The 22,586-nt window shown below is 33.2% G+C and overlaps 2 protein-coding genes across 22 annotated transcripts in view; one reads left to right on the top strand and one right to left on the bottom strand.

Annotated features, from left to right (window-relative positions):
• The window catches only part of Fip1l1 (factor interacting with PAPOLA and CPSF1), a 70,084-nt gene extending 55,481 nt beyond the window's left edge, over positions 1 to 14,603 (top strand). For all 16 annotated transcript variants that reach the window (XM_021722805.3, XM_021722806.3, XM_040292415.2 and 13 more), the window contains 3 exons: positions 5,436 to 5,649; positions 10,549 to 10,686; positions 11,368 to 14,603. In XM_021722805.3, coding sequence (XP_021578480.1) covers positions 5,436 to 5,649; positions 10,549 to 10,686; positions 11,368 to 11,515 — 500 coding nt within the window. In that variant the 3' untranslated portion in view covers positions 11,516 to 14,603. The remainder of the gene's footprint in view (positions 1 to 5,435; positions 5,650 to 10,548; positions 10,687 to 11,367) is intronic.
• Positions 12,499 to 22,586, bottom strand: part of Lnx1 (ligand of numb-protein X 1) — a 167,154-nt gene continuing 157,066 nt past the window's right edge. For 5 of the 6 annotated variants that reach the window (XM_078021295.1, XM_005319999.5, XM_078021293.1 and 2 more), the window contains 2 exons: positions 13,466 to 13,624; positions 12,499 to 13,076 (listed from right to left, as the gene is read on the bottom strand). In XM_078021295.1, the coding sequence (XP_077877421.1) occupies positions 12,941 to 13,076; positions 13,466 to 13,624 (295 nt within the window). In that variant the 3' untranslated portion in view covers positions 12,499 to 12,940. Of the gene's footprint in view, positions 13,077 to 13,465; positions 13,625 to 14,327; positions 21,041 to 22,586 lie in introns of those variants that run through there. The other variant, XM_078021296.1, reaches the window with a different exon arrangement.

Consider the following 22,586-nt stretch of genomic DNA (forward strand, 5'->3'; position numbering starts at 1 on the left):
TAGCACTTTAAGTTTCCTTCAAGAACTTTATCTTTGCATTCATAATTTTGCTGTCTGGTGCAAGAGGTCTATTTTCTGACCTAAACTTTTGATGTGCCTTCCTTCACCAAGTTTAATTATTTCTAGCTTTTACTTGAACACTTAGAGGCCAATTTAGTGTTATTAACTGTTATTAACTGGCCCAATTTCAATATTTTGTCCTGGGGGAGAGGGAGGCCTGTAGGAGAAATGAGCAAGATAGAATAGGCTGGTCAGTTTAGCAGACCGAACACACATGTTTGTTGATTAATATTGCTTTATTGACCGAGTTTCATGCCTCAGAACAATTATAGACAATTATAGTAGTAACAAAAGATTATTGATCACAGATCCCCATCATAGAAATAATAATATTGAAAAGTTTGAAATATTTTGAGACTTACCAAAATGTGACATGGAGACATCAAGTGAGCTCATGGTGTTGGGGAAATGGTATCAATAGATTTGCGTGATGGAGGGTTGCCACAAATCTTCAATTTGAGAAAATATCCACAAAGCACAATAAAGCAAAGATCAGTTAAACAAGCTTTGCTTGTATAGTCATGCTGTGGAGCTTGGACCTCTTAGAGCATTGTCAAGAACCAATTAGTTTTTTAAGCTGAGTTGTGAAATTACGAGATTTACATTTGATAACGTTCCTTTCTGCCTATTTACTGTGAAGAAATTGTGGAGTGTGTAGGTAGGGTAGGGTAAAAAATAACTTTCTGTCTATATAGATGACTCCTCTAACAAAAGACAGATTAATAAGAGAAAAAAAAAACAGGTATGCTTCATGTGATATAAGATACCCAGGAAATGAGTAGTTCTCAGAGAGGTGACTTAAAAAAAAAAAAAAAAAATCTGGCATAGATTGGCATCTACAACAAAGAAACGGAAAATTTTAGAGAAGTGACAAGACAAAGGATCCAATGCTGGGAATGCAGTATATATAGTAGACAAAGGCTAGTTGGTCGAGATTGTTATGTAATTTACTTTGGTGTGTTCTCCAGTGTGATAAGGGCTTAAAGATATCTGTAGATCAGTGTCCTTCTTGGTAGAGAGGGTAAGAAGGACACCTATGCCTTTTGTAAAATTTATTTCATTTCTAAGCAAATGAGGGAGGGCAAAGAACTTTTCTTTTATCTGCTTCTCATTTACATTCACCTCAAAATAATCCTTAAACCCATTTATCATTGCCTCTCTCCTTTTCCCCACTGTTTCGTTCTCTATTTATATGCTTGACCTCTGTTACATGTGTTGTCAACCACTACTGGGTAGAATATTAGTGTATCTTTGTTTTGTTTGGCTGGACATGCACTTAGAATATTTACATTCTGTCCTGGAACCCCAGTTACCTGTACTCTTAACAGATTTTTTATTCTAAAAGCTGAAAAATAAATAATATTCACATTGTTATGGCTCTGTAAACTTTGGGCACTGCAGAGATAAATTATAACACCTAAGCCCCTCAAAGGAGACAGATCTTATAGCAAGTATGTAAACTCATCTTTTCCTTAATACTTCATCAATTGTATAAAGTCATATTACATCTTACTTTGGTTGGTTCATAGTTGGATCATAATTTTTTCTACCTCAAGTACATAAAGATATTCTTTAATGCTTTTATTTCTTCAGAAAAAAATGTTAATTTTGTTTTTCAAATGTAAGTCCTTAAGCCATCTGGAATTAATTTCTGCCTCTGGTACTGTGTCCCAGTATCATTTATTGAATAATCTGTTCTTCCTGGGGGACCTACAATATCATCTTCATATATCAGATTTCCAAATATGAATGAGTCTGCTTGGGAGCTTTGTAGACTATTTGGCTAATTAAATTGAATAGTTGTCTACTAATAATGCTATAACCTCTTAACACAAGTTTCATAATGTGATATCTGGTGCAGCAATATTTATCTTCCCTACTCTGCTTCGTAAGTATTATATTTTTCCAAGTTCCTTGAAAATCTCTGTTGTGGTTTTGATTAATAATGAATAATTAATAACATTAATATAGTGTTACTTGTAACACTGTTCTGAGCAATTTGTTTACATTAACTTACATTAACTCACATAGTCCTGACAGCCTTTAAGTAGATAGTACTGTTATCTTTATGCTTCATATGAGGAAATCAAATACCAGGTTAATTAATTTCCCTAGTTCGACACAACAAATGGCAGTGAGAATTTGAATTCATATAGCCTGGCTTCAGAGCTCTTGCTTTTACTAGACCATATTAGAATTACATTGGTGCTATAGATCATTCTGTGTAGAATTCAAACCTTTGCAGAAGTGCATATATCCCTCAGCAAAAACTCATTTATACAGATCTTCCTTAATGTGTTTTGATAAGCTACTATAATCATATCTGTACACTAGCATATTTTGGGTTAGATAGTCTGTAGGTACGTTTGCTTGAATTAGTAACAGAATTGGTTGGTTTTTATATTTATCTTGTAGGCATTTACCTTGCTTAAATCTCTCCAATCTATTCAGACAGTAATATCACCTATAGATCGTGACAGTTTTCTTTTCAGTTACTTATTTCCTTATCCTCACCCTCCTATTTTTTTCTTTTTTTCATTTATTTTTAATTATTGTTATGTTTACTAGTAGTAGTTGTTGTAGTAGTAGTAGTAGTATTTGACTTTTGTTGTTGTTGTTGTTCTTATTCTGAATAGGACCTTCCATATAATGTTGAAGTACTAGGAATAAATGATCCTTTTTCTCTTTAAATGCTTCTGGATTTTTACTATCATGTTTTTAATGGAATCATCAGATTAAGAAAATTTCCATCCTGTCCTACTTTTCCAAGGGCTTTAAGCTGTAAATGGATTTTGAATTGAATCAAGTGCTTTTTGAGATGATTATAATTATTTTTCTTTTCTGATCTGTTATTTTGAGAAATTAGATTTCTATGTTATTCTAATATTAAATTACTGTTGGTTGCTATGATTAACCTAACTTGGTTGTGATTGATTATCTTCTTTTAAATAAGCAGTAATTGCTAATATTTAGAATTGGGGCACCTAAATTTGCATAAAACTGACCTATGGTTTTTCTTTATCTGTATCAAGGTACACAAGCCACATGGGAAAAGTTTGGAAATAATCTCTTCTTCCCTCTATTTGGATAATATTGGAATACTCTATACCTTATAAATTATCGGAACTCACCTGTAAAAGCTATTTGGCTTTGTGGGAAGATTTTAAATTACTGATTCAATGTCTTTTATGGTTACGAGATTATTCAAGATTTCTTTTTCTTCTTGAGTCATTTTTGTTTGCTAAAGTTTTGTTTTTGTTTTTTGTAGGAACCCATTTCAGCCATATTTTACACAGTGCATTGTTATAAAGTATATAATGTTCTCTTTATTGTTTAACTCTGCAATATCTAGTTGGTAGTCTCTTTTGGTTCTGATATTGTTTATATGTTCTTTTTAATCTTTTTAAATGATTGTCATGTTTTTCCTAGTCTTCAAAAACCACCTTTCAGCTATTTACTTTTATATGGTGAATTTTTATTTGCTTGATTTCAATTCTCTATCTCCCTTCTATTGGATCATTTTATTCTTAAGTTTGTAGGTTGGAAGCTTAGCTCATTAATTTTCAGTCTTTTCTAATAGTGTTTTAAGACTAGATTTCCTTCTAGAACAGTTTGTATTCCTAAACTTTCTATAGATCATATTTTTTGCCGTAGGTTTAGTTTATAGCAATTTAAATTTAGGAATGTTTTGGACCCATGAGTTATCAGAAATATGTTTTTAATTTGTAATGTATGGATGTTTACCCATAACTTTTAGATTTGACTTTTAACATAAATTGCATGGTAGTCCAGAGAATATGGCATTTATTATTATTTTAAAAGTTTCTGGGTGCTTGAGAATAAGTACTTTTTGTTAAGGTTAATATCCTATGTCATGTTCATTAATTCAAACTTAATATAATCTTTAAACGTTTTCGTCTGCTAACCTGATATGTCGATAATTGAAAAATTATCTCCCATGGATTTTGCTATTTCTACTTGTGCTTCCATCAGCATTCATTCTAAAATTTAAGGTGTTTTTGTTAGAACAAATTTAAACTTTCAGGGATCTTCTTGTTGGTAAATTGCATTTTTTATCTTCATGTAATCATTTTTTTCTTAGGTAATGATTTTTGTGTGAATCTGCTTTATCAACACAACTAATCATCTGGGAGATTCAAAGGGTTTTTTTAAAAGTATAAATCAACAGTTTTTATCTTTGAACTGATGAATTCAATCCCTTTCTATTGTGATTTTAAGTCTTTTGAATTGACTGCGTTTTTTGGTTAATTATTTAATTTCATTTTTTCCTATATTGTTTGAAATAATAAATTTTTTCTTATTTCTTTAGTGGATCCTCTGGAAATTTATTATGCATAGTTAAATCATAGCTGAATCCCCTTCTTCATCATAGAGACCTTAGGAAGCTCTTCTGACATTCTATTGTGATTCATTGTTATAAAAAATGAATTATTTTATTTTATTCTTAAAAAAACTCTACTATTGGTTAGCATATTTTATTTGTATATATGATTACCATTTATTTGTTCAGTTATTTCCTCCTTTGATATTTTTCAATAATTTTTAAAATTTGTTTTAATTAGTTATACATGACATTAGAATGCATTTATTCACTTTGATATATTATACATAGATGGGATATAATTTCTTATTTTTCTGAGTTTACATGTTGTACCCTCCTTTGATCTTACAGCTTTCTAGAGTAACTTCTTTTACTCATTGTCTTGGATCTTTGTAATTTACCTTTTTTTTCAAAGTTTGTCTAATAGTATATCTTGTTTTCTTGAAGTCTATCGATACTGTTTGCTTTTTTTGTTTTATACATACCATTGTTTTATTGTTATTTATTTATTTTTTTAGTTGTAATTGGACATAATACCGTTACTTGTTTATTTTTATGTGGTGCTGAGGATCGAACCCAGGGCCTCACACCCAGGGCCTCACATGTACTAGGCGAGCACTCTACTGCTGAGCCACAACCCAGCCCCATCATTGTTTTATTCTTAAAATATAATTTTGTTGAGTATACCTTTGTAGAATAATAATTATTTTCCCTCAACACTTTGAAGATGCTCCAGTGTATTCTGATTTCTACTTTTTATATTGGGAAGTTTGTGGTCTAATTCTGATTCCTATTTACCTTGCCAAATGAATGGACTTTAAGATTTATTAGGTCTTTTGAGATTTGTTGCTAGATCTTTATTTAATATCAGGGGTATTTGCCATTTGATATTTCTCTTTTCTATTTTCTATTATAATCTACTGACACGTTTTTTGGGGGAGAAGTTTTTTTGTTTGTTTGTTTTTCGGTCTTTGTTATTCAAGTACCATAACCTTTGTTTTTAATTACAGTGGTTTTCTTTTCTTTTCCTTAGTTGCCTTTCCCCATCTTACTGGTTCTGCTCCTTCATGGCCTAGTCTTGTGGACACCACCAAGCAATGGGACTATTATGCAAGAAGAGAAAAAGACCGAGATAGAGAAAGAGACAGAGACAGAGAGCGAGATCGTGATAGGGACAGAGAACGAGAACGCACCAGAGAGAGAGAGAGGGAGCGTGATCACAGTCCTACTCCAAGTGTTTTCAACAGGTTTGTTGGGTGTGCATGAGTTTGTAGATGCATATTTCATTTAATCTTTCAAATTAATATTTGGGGTAAGGAAGTGAATTCCAATTAACTTGGAAAAGGGATGCTTGAAAAGTAGTTAATAAACCATTTAAAATCGGATCTGTTCCATGCTTAGAGGCTTCCCATTACTTAGAACAAGTCTTCAAATTTATTTGGTCACTTATCCCTTAAAAGAATTTCATACCTCCTTGCAAATTTGGATCTTAACCATTTAAAATTTTAGTTTAAATAGTTGACAGTATATTACAAATACACCTTCCAGTACATTGTAACTTCCAGTGTATTATAAATATTAATATTTAAAAATAAAAGTGTCACTCTTTTAAATGTGTCCCATGGATTAAAAATATTGTGGTTTGCCAAACACTATCATCCATTTTTAAAAAATGAGTAGATTCTCTTTAACAGTTGGAAATTTACCTTGTTTTTTTATGCTTGAATTTTCACTTTTGTGTCACTTTTCTTAAAGAATGTTTAGTCTTGAAAATTTTTAAATTAATTATCCTATCTTTTCTGCAATACATGTGTGTAAATTAAAATATTTAAAGCAGCTTTTTTCATGACCTAGGTATCTGAAATGGTTTTTCAAAAATTTATCCTGATTTTAATTATTTTCCTTATTATAAATAAATATACTAAAAATAATGTAATGGAAATATATCCCATAAATATGATGGAAGAACTTTTCCTCATCCCCAGTTAATATATGTATTCATGAATGAATATTATTATTGTTAATGACTAAATGGTCTGTCATTAGCTTTTTCTTTTTTAATATGTAGAGGTAAGCACTAAGAAGCCTTGTTTACATATATTAGGGCAGTCTAATTCAGTGTGATCTCATCTTAACTTGATTATTTATGCAAATATCCTGTTTTTCTAACTAAGGTCACATTCACAGGTACCAGAATTAGGACTTGACTCCTATTTTTCTAGGGCTTTCAGTTCAGTGCCATACATATGGTCAGTAATAAAGTCTTTCACTTTCTCAGTTTCTTGTAAGAAGTGGCAAGACTTATTAAAAGACTACCAATTATACTTGTTAGTCTTTCATTTAAAGACAGTGTAACTTGTTTAACTTAGAAATGGTTGAGAAGACCAAAATACTACTAATTTTAGTACATATTTGCTAAAATATTGTTAAAAAGGAAAACAGTGTAATATGTGTTAAAGATTTATTTTCATGAAGACCTTGTTACTGCAAATTTTCCTCATTCCACTTATGGAAAAGAACTACAATGCAACTTAATTGGAAAAAGATATTTCTCACTGTCCAGCCAGACAACCAGTTCACAGAACAAAGTCTGGCTTCATTTTTCTGTTCAGATAAATGACTTAATGTATATTGAGTTAATCTGTGTTCACTGTCTAAGATGAATGCCGTTGTCACAGAGCCCAAAATAAAATGCTGAGTACCAGCACTTAGTTTTGCTTTGCTTCTGCTTTGTTTTGTTTTCCTGGGACTATCCTCCATACGGATTTTTTTTTTTTTTTAATTTCTTCACTACTGAATTTAGAACAGCTCAGGAGGACATAAAATACTCTATTTTGTACTATTTGTCATTGATAGGAAGAGCCAAAGCGCTATGGAAGTTTTATGATTCCTTAAATAAAATAGTTCTCACTGAAGTTGATACTTTAAATTAAAAAGAGTTAATTTATAGTGTACTTGGTGGTTTCTGTAAACTGAACCACTATATGATGGTAAAATTGGTGAAAGAAACGTCTTTCTTTTCTAAAAGGATAAGATAGTGATAGAGAAGAGGTTGCTAGAGAAGTGGTTAGTATCTATAGGCAATTGAGAAAGTACGTTTACCTCTAGAGTATACATATTCAAAAGTAAGGAACTTAGTGCAAAAATTTAATATGAAAGAAGATTGAAATCTATTGCTTTGGTATAACTCATATTTCTTTGCATAAATATGCTGTATTTTGAAGATTTGAGGCTAAATTATTTGATTTCAAATATGCACATGCACAGATGTTACTGAATTTTTTTTGAAACTTAAAAAGTATTAATAATAATGCCAGGCGCAGTGTCACACACCTGTAATCCCTTAGCAGGCTAAGACAGGAAAATCTCGAGTTCAAAGCCAGCCTCAACAAAAGCAAGGTGCTAAGCAACTCAGTGAGACCCTATCTCAAAATAAAATATAAAATAGGGCTGTTGATGTGGCTCAGTGCCCTTGAGTTCAATCCCCAGAACCCCCCGCAAAAAAAAAAGTGTGGGTGTGTATGTATAGGTATACACATACAGTTAATAATAGTTAAAATTAGGTAGGGAATTAGGAGTCATTGTTTACCTAAATTTAACTAAAAGCTTAAGGCCAGACAGGCAAAAGGCAAAGGAATTTTATACATTCTAAATCATTCTAGGAAAAAAATTGCCCTCTAGAAAAGCCACATGAAATATATTAAATAAAAGCCATTTGTTTCTGAAGACTGATAGAAATATCTAAAAAGCAGTGTGGTATGTAGTATGTGTTGCATTATAAATTACAGGGTCATTGTTTTGAAAATTATAGGCCAGTTTTGACATCTGTTTTTTAGACAGCTTAATTGTGGGCCAGAAAGAAGATTGGTCATTCTAGAGTGTTTCAAATGGCTCTAATTATTTCCAGACCCAGAGAAATGTTTATGTTGAAGCCACTTACCAGAAAAAGGGATGAAAGTAGGAGGTCTTCATATTTTACCTATAGGACCAATTCCCCTATGTCTATTTTAAGGTTCCTTTCATAGAGCTGTGTCTTCATAATCTAAAGGCTGTAAAGCTAACTAACAAGAGTTAGTTTTAGGGTAAGAGGGAGAAGAGAGGGATACAAATGACAAATTAATTATTTTTATGTAAATCTAGTTGGGAGTCATTACAAAGACAACTTCATTTTTTGAGAGGGTTTAATTCTTATATACATGCGCTGTGGTGCTAGTTTTTCTACTTCAGAGATAAGCAATTATTACAGGGCCAGTAACCTTTATAAAAAATATTCTGCTTCTGAAAAATTAACTCCCATTTATTGAGTGACTACTCTTATACCAAGCACTTTATTATCAAATGTGCAAAAATCCTGAAAATGATTGTTGCCAATTTTACAGGTGAGGAAACCAAGGTTTAGAGAGTTTAAGTTATAGCCTAGGTCCCTCGTTTAGTAATTGCTAGTCAGGATGTGATCTGGGTATACTCTGCCATATTCTTTACCCTGCCTGTCATGGCTTGTTGCCTTCTAGTTGACATGTTTCCCGCCTTCAAAGTATAAAGCATGCTTAGGAAAAAATAGATACATATATGTATATACATATGCATATGTATGTAATGTGCATTTTCTATTATTATTAAACACTTTGAAATATTAATATGTCACAGATAATTTGGTAGCAGTATGATTTGGCATTAAACCATACATAGCATTATTGGAGCATTACTTTTGCTGGGAGAACACAGATGGCTTGTTCTTTTATATGGCTTATACTTTGACCTGATTTCATTATATCCTACCGAGATTCTTGAACATTGCATTGCTTCATGAAGATTAGTAGTTTGTATTAAACATATTTCTACAAACCAAACCTCTTGGATACAGTGTTCTAAAGATAAATTTATTAGATTAGTGGACTAGAGGAAGGAGATTGAAGGGAGGTAGGAGGGATGGGATAAGAGAAGAATGGTGGAATGAATCTTACTTAACTTTCCTATGTACGTAAGAATATACCACAGTGAATCTCACCATTCTGTATATATCCACAAGATACTAATTTTAAAAACAATGTAAGTAAGTAGCAGAAAGGGGAGTAGAGTAGAGGGAAGGAGAAAGAAGGGGAAAGGGGGAGTACTGGAGAATGAATTAGAATAAATTATATTCCGTGCTTTTATAATTATGTTAAAATCAATCCCAATGTTTTGTATAGCGAAAAAGAACCCATAAAAGTTTTAAAAAGATAAATTTTTAATGTGAGAGAATTTACTGATGTTATGTTGTAGAAAGTTATGATTTCTATGTCAACCTCCCCACCCTACTCCCTAAAAAAAGAAGACTTGAAGGATAAGAGAAAGATCGAGTGAGGAGTGTCAGTTAAAAGACATGAAAGGAGTGACAGATCTGGGAAGGAAAAGAAAAACTACTCTTTAACTCTGGCCATCAGTTCCAGTTTCCAGTTTATGTAATTCTATTTAAAATGAAGAGCTGTAGCTTACACTTATGAATTCAGCATTATTAGCCATGTGCATACCCCTACCCCTAAGAGTTATAGTTTGAAATAATTGGGAACGCCAGAATGCAGGTATGTCCTGTCTTCATGTATTCTCTATGGGTGTTATAGAAGTTGGTTTGATGTCTCTGATCTTCATATTTGTACCTCTCTGCTAGTTGAATGTATTTTCTATAATTGATAAGCCAAATATTTAAGATCTGCTTTCTACCTTGTAGCCATTGTGAACCATATATTTTTAGAATCCTTACTGTGTGTCCAAGACTTTACAGATAATGTAGGAATTTTGATTGGAAATCTGATATATACAAATATGCTTTTAATCTAAATGGAGCAAAAGAAACTTGCTAATTAAAATTTAAAGGAGTTAATAGTTCCCATTTTTAAAAATAAATACAAAAGTATTACATGAAATCTATGTTATAACATTTATGACAGCACAGAATAGACATAATGTGTAATTATATTTTGTATTCTTACATTAGATCTAGTACTAATTTGTGATTCTCAGTTCAATAAATACTTATTCCCCACCTACCCTGTGAGATGCCAATATGCAGGTTTCTGTTGGACTTCAGAGTCTCTTCCTTTGCAATATGCAGTCATGAAGAATAAATAGTCCAGTGTCAAGAAAACTTGTTTCCATTTCTGTTGCAGTGATGAAGAGCGATACAGATACAGGGAATATGCAGAAAGAGGCTACGAGCGTCACAGAGCAAGTCGAGAGAAAGAAGAACGACACAGAGAAAGACGACACAGAGAGAAAGAGGAAACCAGACACAAGTCATCTCGCAGGTAGGGAATTACTTTGAAGCCAAGATACAAACTGATTTGACTTCAAAAAGTAAAAGCAGACATTTCCAAATATCCAGTAGAGTACATGTTCATAACTGGAAGACTGAGGATATTCTGTTGAAATAGTTGTTTCCTCATGAGCTTCAACAAAGATTTTTAAATCTTACTAAAACTACATTTAGTAACCAAAATCCATAATTTACATGGAATAAAAATAATCATGAGAGATTTGGGTTTATTACATTATCTCATTCCAAGGGGGGGAATTTTGGTTTATGAAACAATTCTTAATGGTAAGTATTATTAATCAAAGTAATGTTTGTTTTAGAGAAAAAAGTTAGGGCTTATAGTTGAAAAAAATCATTAAATTTTAATACCTATTGTTTGCTGAAAATCAGCCTGATAGCATTGTACTTCCTGTTTGGATAAAGTGCTTCCGTTGCCAATTTCTATTTAGTCTTTCAGAATAAAGTAAATGGGAATCTGGGATATTACTGGTGAAGATGACCCTATAATGTAATCTTCATGAAAGTCTCATCAAAACTGATTTCTTTGCAAAATGTGTTTAAGAGGGAAAGAAGGGGTTAAATTATCTTAAACCTAGTTCTGAATTATGAATTCACTTTAAATGGGTTGATTTTTGTCACTACTTTTAAACACAACACTCTTATTTTTCTTTAGTAATAGTAGACGTCGCCATGAAAGTGAAGAAGGAGACAGTCACAGGAGACATAAGCACAAAAAGTCTAAAAGAAGCAAAGAAGGAAAAGAAGCTGGCAGTGAGCCTGCCCCCGAACAGGAGAGCACTGAAGCTGCACCTGCGGAGTAGGCACACTTTTCGCCTTTTGTGTATATGAGTACCAGAAATAGAAACTATAAATCTTGTTATTTTTCTGGATAATGTTTAAGAAATTTACCTTTAATCTTGTTCTGTTAGTATGGAAAGTTTAACTTTTTTCCCAAAATAAACGTGAATTTTTCATGTTAAGTTAAAAATCTTTGTCTTGTAATATTTAAAAAAAAATAAAAGACAGCTATGACTTTATATTCAAGAAAGTAATGTGAATGAGTCACTTAGCAGGGAATTTAAAGAGCTTTCTTTAGCTTATGCACATACACAGTAAGTAACTGATGGAGGTCAAGGATCCACCTTGGCCACAGGCTTCTTGTAAATGCATCACCAGTCCCATAAGAAGTCGCACTGCAAAGGCATTAAAAGGCCCCCCTGAGTCTTTAACATTACTGCTATGGCAGTCATGCTTAAGCATACTAAAGAACTTGTACACATTTTTTTATATTATAATTTTTTATAACAAGTTTTCAGCATTATAAATTTGTGTCCATGGTAAAACTGAACAGGATACTTTTATATCCAAATTAATGAAATCTAGAAAGCATTTTGGTGACCTGTAAAGTAACTTTTTTCTGTGTAGTTTTTAACAGGCACATGTATAGATACTCGTCACTGTGACACAACGTTGAATTGCCTCATGGCCAGCTCTGAGCCAGGGTCAAGCCGGTTTCACCTTTCTTGAGGTGTTTTCTAAGGCTTATTGGTAGAGTAGCATGTGGATTTTTTATACCATTACTAACTATATTGTGAATAAAAATAAACTTCATGATAGGAGATTTAGATTAGTCATTTCTTGTTAAAACTAAGAAAACAAAAATGAAACTGAGAATTTTAGGGATAACTTTAGAAGGCATTTATAAGTTGTGGTAACAACTTGGTGTTTCAAAGATAGAATTACTGGGATTTTTTAAATGGATGATAATAGAAGTAAACAATAGAATCACATACAAAGACAACTATGATTTTTGAAAAATATTTTATTTCTCAGTTGATGAAATAAAATGTTTCTGAGCAATGCATTTTTTTTTTTTAAAAATCCTCTGGCTTTTGAATTAAAAATCACCATATGCACTCTTTCTAAAACTAAGTATATACCAGATTTTTTATTTAAATCACTGATTTGAATTCAGTGGGGCATATAAACCATTTCATTTGGACTTTTCAATCAAATGTAAAAATATAAACAAAGTTGTAATGATAAATCTTTCACACTGAATTAAAAACTATTAATAGTGGTTTTTATTTTGAGAATATTCTCTGAGGTGTAACTGGCTTTCATTAGGTCATTTTTTTTTTTTTTTACATTTTTACAATGAATTCTTTAAATATAAAACTTGATAAATACATTGCTTCAACTTAGCCTATTTGTGATTTTTGTTTTTCTGAGGCCCATCATTGATTTTATAAAAAAGTGCCAGGCCAAGAAACAATAGTGAGGGTAATTCTTCCTTTAAGTTCTTTCAGCATCCTTGCCAAGCAAGCATGTATCATGCCTGATGTACTTCTACCATTGACAGCAAGAAGAATATCACCACATCTAAAACAAAACAAGATAGATCATTAATATTTTAGTCCATTGCTAAAGTTAAGTTTTTATTGGTCTTAGTTTTTGCTATATCTGATCATTTTAATTGCATATTACTTCTAGTTGAGGATCCCCCCACCCCCTCAAATTCTCCAAACTCACTATTCATTCAGCTTGTGTTAGAAGGGATGCTAAAAGTACAGGAAGTTGCAGTACTGGGACCAAGAGGGCGTGTAATTTTGAATTTCTTAGAAATTAAATGCTATACAATGTTTAATTTCTTATACCCTCCCCCACAATAAGTACAGTACCTACATACTTTGTTTCAAATGGGTCCTTACTTTTGCATGTAGAAAACAAAATATATAAATATAAGTTTTTTGTTAAGTAGTTGTCATTACCTAATTCTTCCATCATTGTATGCTGGTGTTCCTTCAACAATGGATTTGATAAAAAAAGGTTTGTTTCCATTGTATTCTTCATAACCTCCTACAATGCAGAAGCCCAGGCTTCCAGCTGTGTTTCTTCGTAATACAACATCTTTACAGTTATATAAGTACCTGAAATAGAATGTAATCAGTGTATCTGCACAGTTAAAAGTTTTAACTGTTAATATCATTGTGATTTCATCTCCCATTCCTTTTATTGGCTTTTTTTTTTAGGCCAAGTAGCACTGGAGAGGTCCCATTCAAATTCTCTGATAGCCCAGTCACCTTCATACCTTAAGCCAGCTCTTTGTAATTGATTCTCTGTTTTCCATAGCTGAAGACCCTTAAAAAAATCACGTATTATGTTCAGTTTTTATGTCTTCTGGGAAAGATAATCATAATTCTGACAAGTTTGAATATGCATTAGCTGAGTATGCCTGAATCCTTATTGATAAACCAAAGTGAAACATTCCTGTGAATATCTTAATTTTATGTACTTGTGTATATAAATTTTTAATGAAGGCAAAGATCCTTTGAGTGAATGATTATTATCAATGAGAAAAATTTAAACTTACACTAATTAATGAAGTTCTGCAATTTTCTTGATCTTTGAAAAATATTAGTTGATACTAATTTAAGCTCAGAAGCATGCAGGCATGAAAAGAATAGAAATTGAGGCACATTTAAAGATTATAGGAATAAATCATATTGGAGGAAAAACAACCTGGCATAAACTGAATTAGAAGTTATAAAAGGAATGGGGGAAGGAAAGACCACATCTTTTCTGTAAATGACTAGAATCCTCAAAACAGAAAATGAAATTAAAGAGGATCTTTTGCTATTCAGTGCTCATCAGATCAGTGTTCACATATGTTCAGGCCAGGTGCAAACTGTGTTCCAGTTACCATAGAGACAGGTGTGTCAGGAGCTAGAGTTTACTCTGAAATCTCCCTTGTCCACCTTGTGTAGCTGTAGTTCCAGAACTGGTCTGACAAAAAATTAGCATTTTCATTTTGATAAGAATCAAGGTATGACTGTTTTGTTTATAAACTGTACCTTAAAATATTCATTAACTGTTTTTTGACACCAATAAAAAGTCTCTTGTAAAATATTTAATGAAGTTGGTCATTACATGTGCTACTGACCTTGCTTGTCAATGTAACCTAACACTTCATGATGTTGCTGACTTTCAAAGGCTTTGGGATTGGTTTGATGGATACTTTTAAAATGTGCTAAAATTCAACACCATACCCAGTTTTGATTTATATCCATTGTCCTACAACATTTACAGTAATTGATTTTGTTCACCAAGATGACAGCAGTGAGAAAGATGCCTTTTTTGTTGTAAAATATTTGCTCTGTTTCATAGTAAACCTTGTTACCAGTAGCCAATTCATCCTATAAGAGCTGTGGTCTTTGGGTACACATTTAAAAGAAAATTTTTTTTCTTAGTTGTCAGTGAACTGTTATTATATGGTGCTGAGAATTGAACCCAGTGCCTCACACATATTAGGCAAGTGCTGTACTACTGAACCACAACCCCAGCCACTTTGGATACACATTACATAATGGTCAGTGCTCAGTACAAAGCCCGTAATCGCCTGTTCCCCAAATCCCTAGCATTATACACCAACCTGGGTGGTTGTGTGCAATTTGGGGGAGAAAGGAAGCTCAGAAGCGTGCAGGCATGAAGTGAATGGAAATTGAGGCACACTTAGATTTTAAGGATAATTCATATAGAAGGAAAAACAAATACTTAGATCTGATTCCAAATAAGCTTGGGTGATTTCTCTTCCAAAGTCATGAACTATTATCTGTTTTAACATTTCCTAGTTGTGATTCTTTAATACACACACACACACACACACACACACACACACACACACACACACACACAAACAGAGCACTACTTGAAACTGCAGTGTTTCTCATTCTTTTGTCTGCTGCTTATGGTTGGTTGTTTTTTTTTTTTTTCTTTAAGTATCTCCTGGGAAATTATTTGACCCTTAAGGAATATTTTATTCCATACAAACAAACAACCATCTAAAACTTACATGTTCTGGTATAAACATTTTCAACCTTTTTTAAGTCACAAGTGTGTTTATTTTTCTGGACTCCTTCGAAAGCAGGTGTCTTCTTGGGACATTTTTCAGATGTTTGACATTTGGATATTGCCGTTCTCTAGATACTGGGAGTATATTGGTGAATAACACAGAGACTCCTGCAGCATTCATTCATCTAGGTATCAGTGTTAATAAGTTTTGTTTTGTTTACAGGGTTTTCATTTGTCTTGTCTAGTACTTACCTTTGTTGTAGCAGCAAGAGCTCAGTATATTAAGTCCTTTCTAGTCAGGCCCTGGTTAGTTGATACTTAAGGGCATTGTTAGGTTGCATTATTTTACTTCCCAGTGGAGAAACTGGTAGCTGGGGTTTTTTTGTTGTTTGTTTAATTTTTCTTTTTCTTTTTTGTAGTTGAACAGCATGCCTTTATTTTATTTTTATGCAGTGCTGAGGATCAAACCAGTACCTCACATGTGCTAGGCAACTATTCTATACTGAGCCACAACCCCAGCCCCTGGCATCTGTTTTTGATCAGTGGCCTTTGGGATTAAGCAACTTTACCATCTGAATATAAATATGAGCTTTTTTCCTATTCTGAATTCAGTCTCTAAATTTAGGGTTAAGACATGACATAGTATAAGGAATAACAAGGACTTCAGTCATTTTTTTCCCAGTGAGAAAATATGATTACCTCAAATATAAATTCAGCTCTATTGAATAAGTTGAGTATGGGGAAGTCTCAAGTGGCTCAGGAAGCTAAGGTTTTTCTAAATTTTCACTGTATTGTCCTTTATGACAATTTATTCAATAAGCCACTTGAGAATACGAGCCTGGGTAATTCATGGTGTTAGAATAGCAGAGGTTGGAAAGACAGTGAGTGAATGAAGGATATTTGGAGCTTGCCCTGAGTGCAAGAAATTCAATCTATAACCAGTATTTGCCTTTTGTTTTAACAAAACAGTTGCCTTTTAACTTTGCTACCCCTGTTCGTTCAGAAAGGTTTTAACTTTTTAGCTTGAATTTCATGTAACCATTACTAGTAACTCAATGAATTTGAGTGTGCAGTACACAGCCTCCTATTATTGATTAACTTTGTTTATCCCAGCTTCTGAAACAGTTATGTCTCAGCCAGTGGTAAAGGATCACCTTTTATTTTTTTATTTTTATTTCCAGCTCACATTTTTATTATATTTCAATGTAAAAGTATTTCAGTGAATCTAAAACAGAATGAATTACAGAAACAATAGTTCACTTAAAGTGTTTAACGGAGATTTACCCATGATTTCTCAAGTTTTCAAATCTGAATGAAATTGACACAGGTACACTAAAATAGGTTGGAAATAACCCAGAATTTATATGTTAATATTATTACTATATTGTCATGCTATATTTTTATTCTTTTTAGGCATACATGACAGTCAAGTGTATTTTGACTACATACGTGGAGTATAACTTATTCTAATTAGAATCCCATTCTGTTATATGCTATATTTACGTTTTTATGGGCGTTCCACATATGGGACAGTGGGACAGAAAGGATTAATATAGATGATCATTGTTACAACTTTTTATTAACTCAATTACTTTCCAAAAGTTATGAAAGGAATAGTATACATATTGAATGCCTTTGTGCACCCCTGGAACAAATGTATATAGCATTTTAAGTATGAGATTACCTTATTACTAGGTTGTCTTGTGCTACTTGCAGTGGATAAAGGATATTCAAACTGTATTTTTACTACTGTACTAGAAAAACCAGCCACAGATGTGTTCATGAGAACAAGAAAAATAATCTAAAGCAATTTTAGTAAGCTTGGATTTTAAAGTTGAATTAAAAAGATAAAGCAGATGATAATTTATTTAACTTAAAGGTTTATCCATTGACAGGGCTGAGGCTGGGGCTCAGCGGTAGAGCGCTCGCCTAGCACATGTGAGGTGCTGGATGTGATCCTCAGCACTACATAAAAAGTAAGTGAATAAATAAAATAAAGGTATCATGTCCAACTACAACCAAAAAAAAATTAAAAATTTATCCAGTGATAGTTGTTATAACAATAAAAAGTTAGTTTCATCTCTCAGATGGTGTGAATTCTAGATTCATGAATTTCCTCTTTATCAGTTTTCTGAAAAATCTATAATTATCAAATCTCTAAGATGTTTGACGATAACGTTTTGCAGATGTGCAATATCAAAACTTACCTCACCATCTCATTGATAATTGCTGTTAAATTACATCATGACAATTTATGGAAACTATTCTTCTAAGTTTCTGTCATTTGCCCTTTGATCTTACTGGCCATTGAAAAACATCTTGAATTTCTTCCTTGCAGGAAATATTAAACTCAGTAAAAATACCAAAGATAATCTGGCAAATAATAAAGTTTGGCTATCCAGTTTACATCTTTAAAAGGTGGAACTAGACTGACTTTCTAGCTTACAGAAAAAAAATAAAGGCTCAATCTCTGGTCCAAATATTTTTGAAAGAACTTTTCTTTCAGAATGTGATAACTGTTCTTTATGATTAGTTTCCTTATTTCATAATAAAGAGAGTAAGTTAGAATCTAATGCATTATTAGCCTTTACAGAGCTCTGGGTTGTTACCATATCCCTGAACACATTGTTCAGGTCAGCTGACATCTTTTCTCATAGCAGATTTTCTCAAAGGAAGCATTGTATCAAGTACATTTTTTCAGGTGCAGGTTCTTTAATCTGGGTAAAGACTTCAGAAAGTTTGCCAATCAAAGCATTTGCACCAGCAAAACAGTCCTACCTAAAATGTAAACATCTAGTTCACTGACAAAAGTAAACTTTTGATGGCGGTATATGGTTCAGTTAGTTATGTTTATTGCCAAAGAATTTTAAAAAGAATTCTCACATCACAATCATGTTTAAAGTTTACACCTACTAAAAGATTTGCCAGCATAGTAATGCCTGTGCACCAATGAAAATGAAAAATATGTTGGAAAAATAAAATAAATAATAAAATCATAAATAATAAAATGAAATAATAAAATAAGTAAAATGAAAAATATGTTGCTGGCTTTATTCTTCTATAAGTTGGTTTTCTATAATAGTTTTTAGCCCCCAGAAAATAGTACTTTTTTTCTTTTTTACCACAGATTTCACCCAATGTTTCCAAGCATATGGCTAGTCTTCACAAGTTCCTTGACAATATATTATACTTATTTAAGCTTAGTAACTCAAAATGCTACTTCTTGACTTTTTAATCTAATACCTTTTTCTTTCAAAATTTATTTTGGTTTTGAACTTATTTTGTGTATAAGTGGCATTTATTTATTTCATTGCTTCATCAGCCAATACCTCTGTAAGTAAAGTGGTTTTACCATATTTCTAACAACCTCAGGTACAAAATTAAAGTTCCATAAATAAGTAAAAGTAATATGCAATTTGCCTTTATTTTTTAAAAAAATCACTTAGATCATTTGAAATTACTTTTACCATTTGTTTTCAGAAAAGTTATGCCTTGTCTTAACAAAAGTCCAGTGAAACATGATTTAGAATAACTAGGAAATTTACTTCCTTAATTTGGCTCATAATATTAAAACACATTTAAAACACGTTTGATTTTTAAAAATTCAATGATTGCAAAATTAAAATCTTATCATCTCACAGGTTTTTTTCAAAGATTTTGTTAACTGAAAAATTAAAGGTACCATTGGTGGTAGGGTGGGGTCTTACTTTGCCTAACTAGTGTGCTTGCACAAGTTAACTCACCAAGCAAGTTCAAGATGAGTTTGCTGGTCATATGCCAGAATAATTAGCCATGTCAAATTGCTATAAAAATTTCCAAATGACCTCAATTTCTGCTCTTACCAATAATGTAGTTTGTGTATCAAGCACTGGTCTCACGCACTGCTCTAGATAATTTTTTGAAGCTGTAAAATACTTAAGAAATATTATGCATTTCTTTGAGATTTCTTTAAAATTTTCTTTAGATAATTTTTTGAAGCTGTAAAATACTTAAGAAATATTACACATTTCTTTAAAATTTCTTTAAAAAGTTAGTTATTTCTTAAGGAAAAATGTTAGACTAAGATTCTGCCTAAACAGGAGGATAAAATTTAAAATTCTTTGTTAGATAAATTTTACTGTAGTATCTGTTCATTCTTATTTTTATCATTGCCAGTAATGACTACCCCCTAAATTCTCATTTCAAGTATTCCATTCTGACCCCTTCTGTGATCTTTCCAAACTGTTTACTTAGTTCCCCATTCTTACAAATGTTTGATTGCATTTGGATGGCTGCCTACTATCGTCTAGGTAGTTAAGAAAGAGCTCTGAAGAGATGCCAGTTAGTCTATCACCTGAATCCCAAGAAGTGGGTGAAGCATGGCAGAGCATCCCAGGAAGGAAGAGTCTGGACCATTTTACATTTAGGAGAAAACAGAATGTGAACTAAAACTTATAAGAAGAAACAGACCAGGAAGATAAATTAACCTGTGTTTGAGATAATCTGTAACAGGGCTAAACTTGGAAATGCTATCTTAAGTTTTCTTCTAGTGACTTTCTCATTGTGAAAAATTACAGCCTCTTATTCTTAAAATTATATTCAAATATTGTATGCCAATCTACATTCAGTATTTCATATTAAAATATTTTGGGGCCTAGAGGTGTTGCTCAGTGGCACAGCATGTGCTCAGCTTTTTTTTTTTTTTTTAAGAAAAACCATCTTCCAGATGGTTCTACCTTGTTTATTTTCTAGTTTCCATGTTCCCTTGGCACTCACTTTGTTCCAGATTATATAGAGTGTGCCAAACTGGATTCTTTCTCACACAAATCAGAAGGTTCTGGTGTCCTGTTAAACCTAGTTCACGGTCATAGCAGGGAAGCAATGACGTTTGGAACCAGGAAAAGATGTACCACGAGCCATCCCCAAATCTGACTATGCTCAGTCTTCTGCCACACTGTTTTGAAAATGCTTTTAAAGCCAGCATTTTTACAGTGATGTGTTTTGACCTTTGAAACACATTTTGGACATTTCCTTGCAAGTATTTCTATTACATCAACTTTGGTTGTGAGACCTGAGCTTTAATCATTTAAAAGATTGAGCCAGGGCCCAATGACATTGTTCTTTAGTAAGTTAATCAGATTAGTGATAGACATTATTACTTTATAAAATACAACTAGAGATCATAATACATGCATGGAAACACACTGAATTCCAAAGCAACAACCATGAAGATAGGCACTCCTACAAGGTTGTGGTCTCCAACTTCTAGTAATTCTTGGAGTCTCTACTCAGTTCCTTCTTCTACCTCACCTGGCCACAGTCTGCTTCTCTGAGGTTCTCAACACTTCTCTCGCTCACAAGTTCTAGACACAGTCTTTTTGCTATTGCTGGTCTACGCCAGGTCGGTTCTTACCTTTAGCTTTGGTGTTAACTGATCTCCTGTGTGGAATACACTGCCATGCTCCACATGACTACATGTATCAGTGATTTGAAGTTCACCCACAGTGTCCTAAGACCTAGGTGTAGGTTTGGAGAAAATGTACACCATTAGATAATTCTGAGGGTTGTAAATTTGCCAGGCAGATGGTCCAAAAGGGTGGTTAAGAAAGGACTCTAAAGAGATGCCATTTAGTCCATCACCTGAATCCCAAGAACAAGGTAGCTATGTGAAACATGGCAGAGTCTTCCAGGAATGAAGCGCCTGGACCATTTTACCTTTAGGAGAAAATAGAATGTTAAATGTGGAAAATACTGATTAAAAAAAAAAAATGGTTGCAGCAAGTGTCCGAATCTAGTGGATATTTTGCTGTTCTCTTGGTGTCCTTCAAGGCTCCCCTTTCCACAGTCCCTCTACTCAGTAGACCTCAACATTTCCTAAGTGCCTATCCTGTACTATCGGGCCGCCATGATCAGGAGCAGAGCACGTAGGAGCTTAGCATGTACTCTTAGCCTTGAGCAATGAAGGTGTGGAACTGGCTTCTGCTTGGCAAGGAAGTGCAGCTCTGGGAGTGGGTGTCACCCAGTGGGACTGGGCGACACCCCCTGTTTGCTGTAACACAATCCCTTGCCTTCTTTGGGTGGAATATTTCAAATGGCTTCTCCCCAATAGATAGGAGAGTTTCAGGCATGCTCTCTCTCTTTTGCCTGCCTCTCTTGCCTCCTTTGTGGGAGCTGAGGTCCAGGAGCCATCACTGAACCCCCCAAAAGGTATTTTCTGTCTCCGTGTGGTTATTTAGTAGCCGATCAGGCACTGTACCATCTGCATATTGATCCTGCCCCAACTTATTTTATCTTAGACTTTCCTCCAAAGTGCGATCCCAAAGTATGTGCCTTTCAGGGAAGATAAAAATAATTTTCATAGTAGATATGATCTGTCTTTTTTACTCTCATTATGAGCACACCAATAGTATTTTCCAGATAGTGGGTGATATGACAAGAGATTGAACACAGAAGAAAACACAAAAATCCAGTTATCATCTATTACACCAAGCATTAAGAGGTTTTCAAGTAACACAAAACAATGCCACTCTCACTAATTTTTTAGAAAATATTTTTCTCATAAAGTTGTTATTAAAATATCCCTTGGACTTATTTGTAGTAAGGTAAATATGAGATACACATAAAGAAAAACTCTTTGTGATAATAAATACTTTTTTAAAGTATGCAGACAAGAAATATTTAAGAGTTGCTACTATAGACATATTTAGCAAACTTGTATGTCCCACTCAAAATGTCCTGAACAACTACTATCTCCTCATTCTTCTCTTTTCTTTTTGGTACTGGGCATTGAATTCAGGGGCACTCAATGACCACTGAGCCACATCCTCAGCCCTATGTTTGTATTTTTTTTTTAGAGACACGGTCTCACTTAGTTGCTTAGCACTTTGCTTTTGCTGAGGCTGGCTTTGAACTTGGAATCCTCCTGCCTCAGCCTCCAGAGCCACTGGGATTATAGGCATGCACCACCGCACCCAGCCTCTCATTCTTTCTTAATGTGACAAAATAATTGCACTAATGGCCCTAATTCTTCATACCGTCTTCCTTGTGTCTATGATAGTTTGT

The sequence above is a fragment of the Ictidomys tridecemlineatus genome, chromosome 9 (assembly GCF_052094955.1).
Source record: "Ictidomys tridecemlineatus isolate mIctTri1 chromosome 9, mIctTri1.hap1, whole genome shotgun sequence".
Lineage (NCBI taxonomy): Eukaryota > Metazoa > Chordata > Mammalia > Rodentia > Sciuridae > Ictidomys > Ictidomys tridecemlineatus.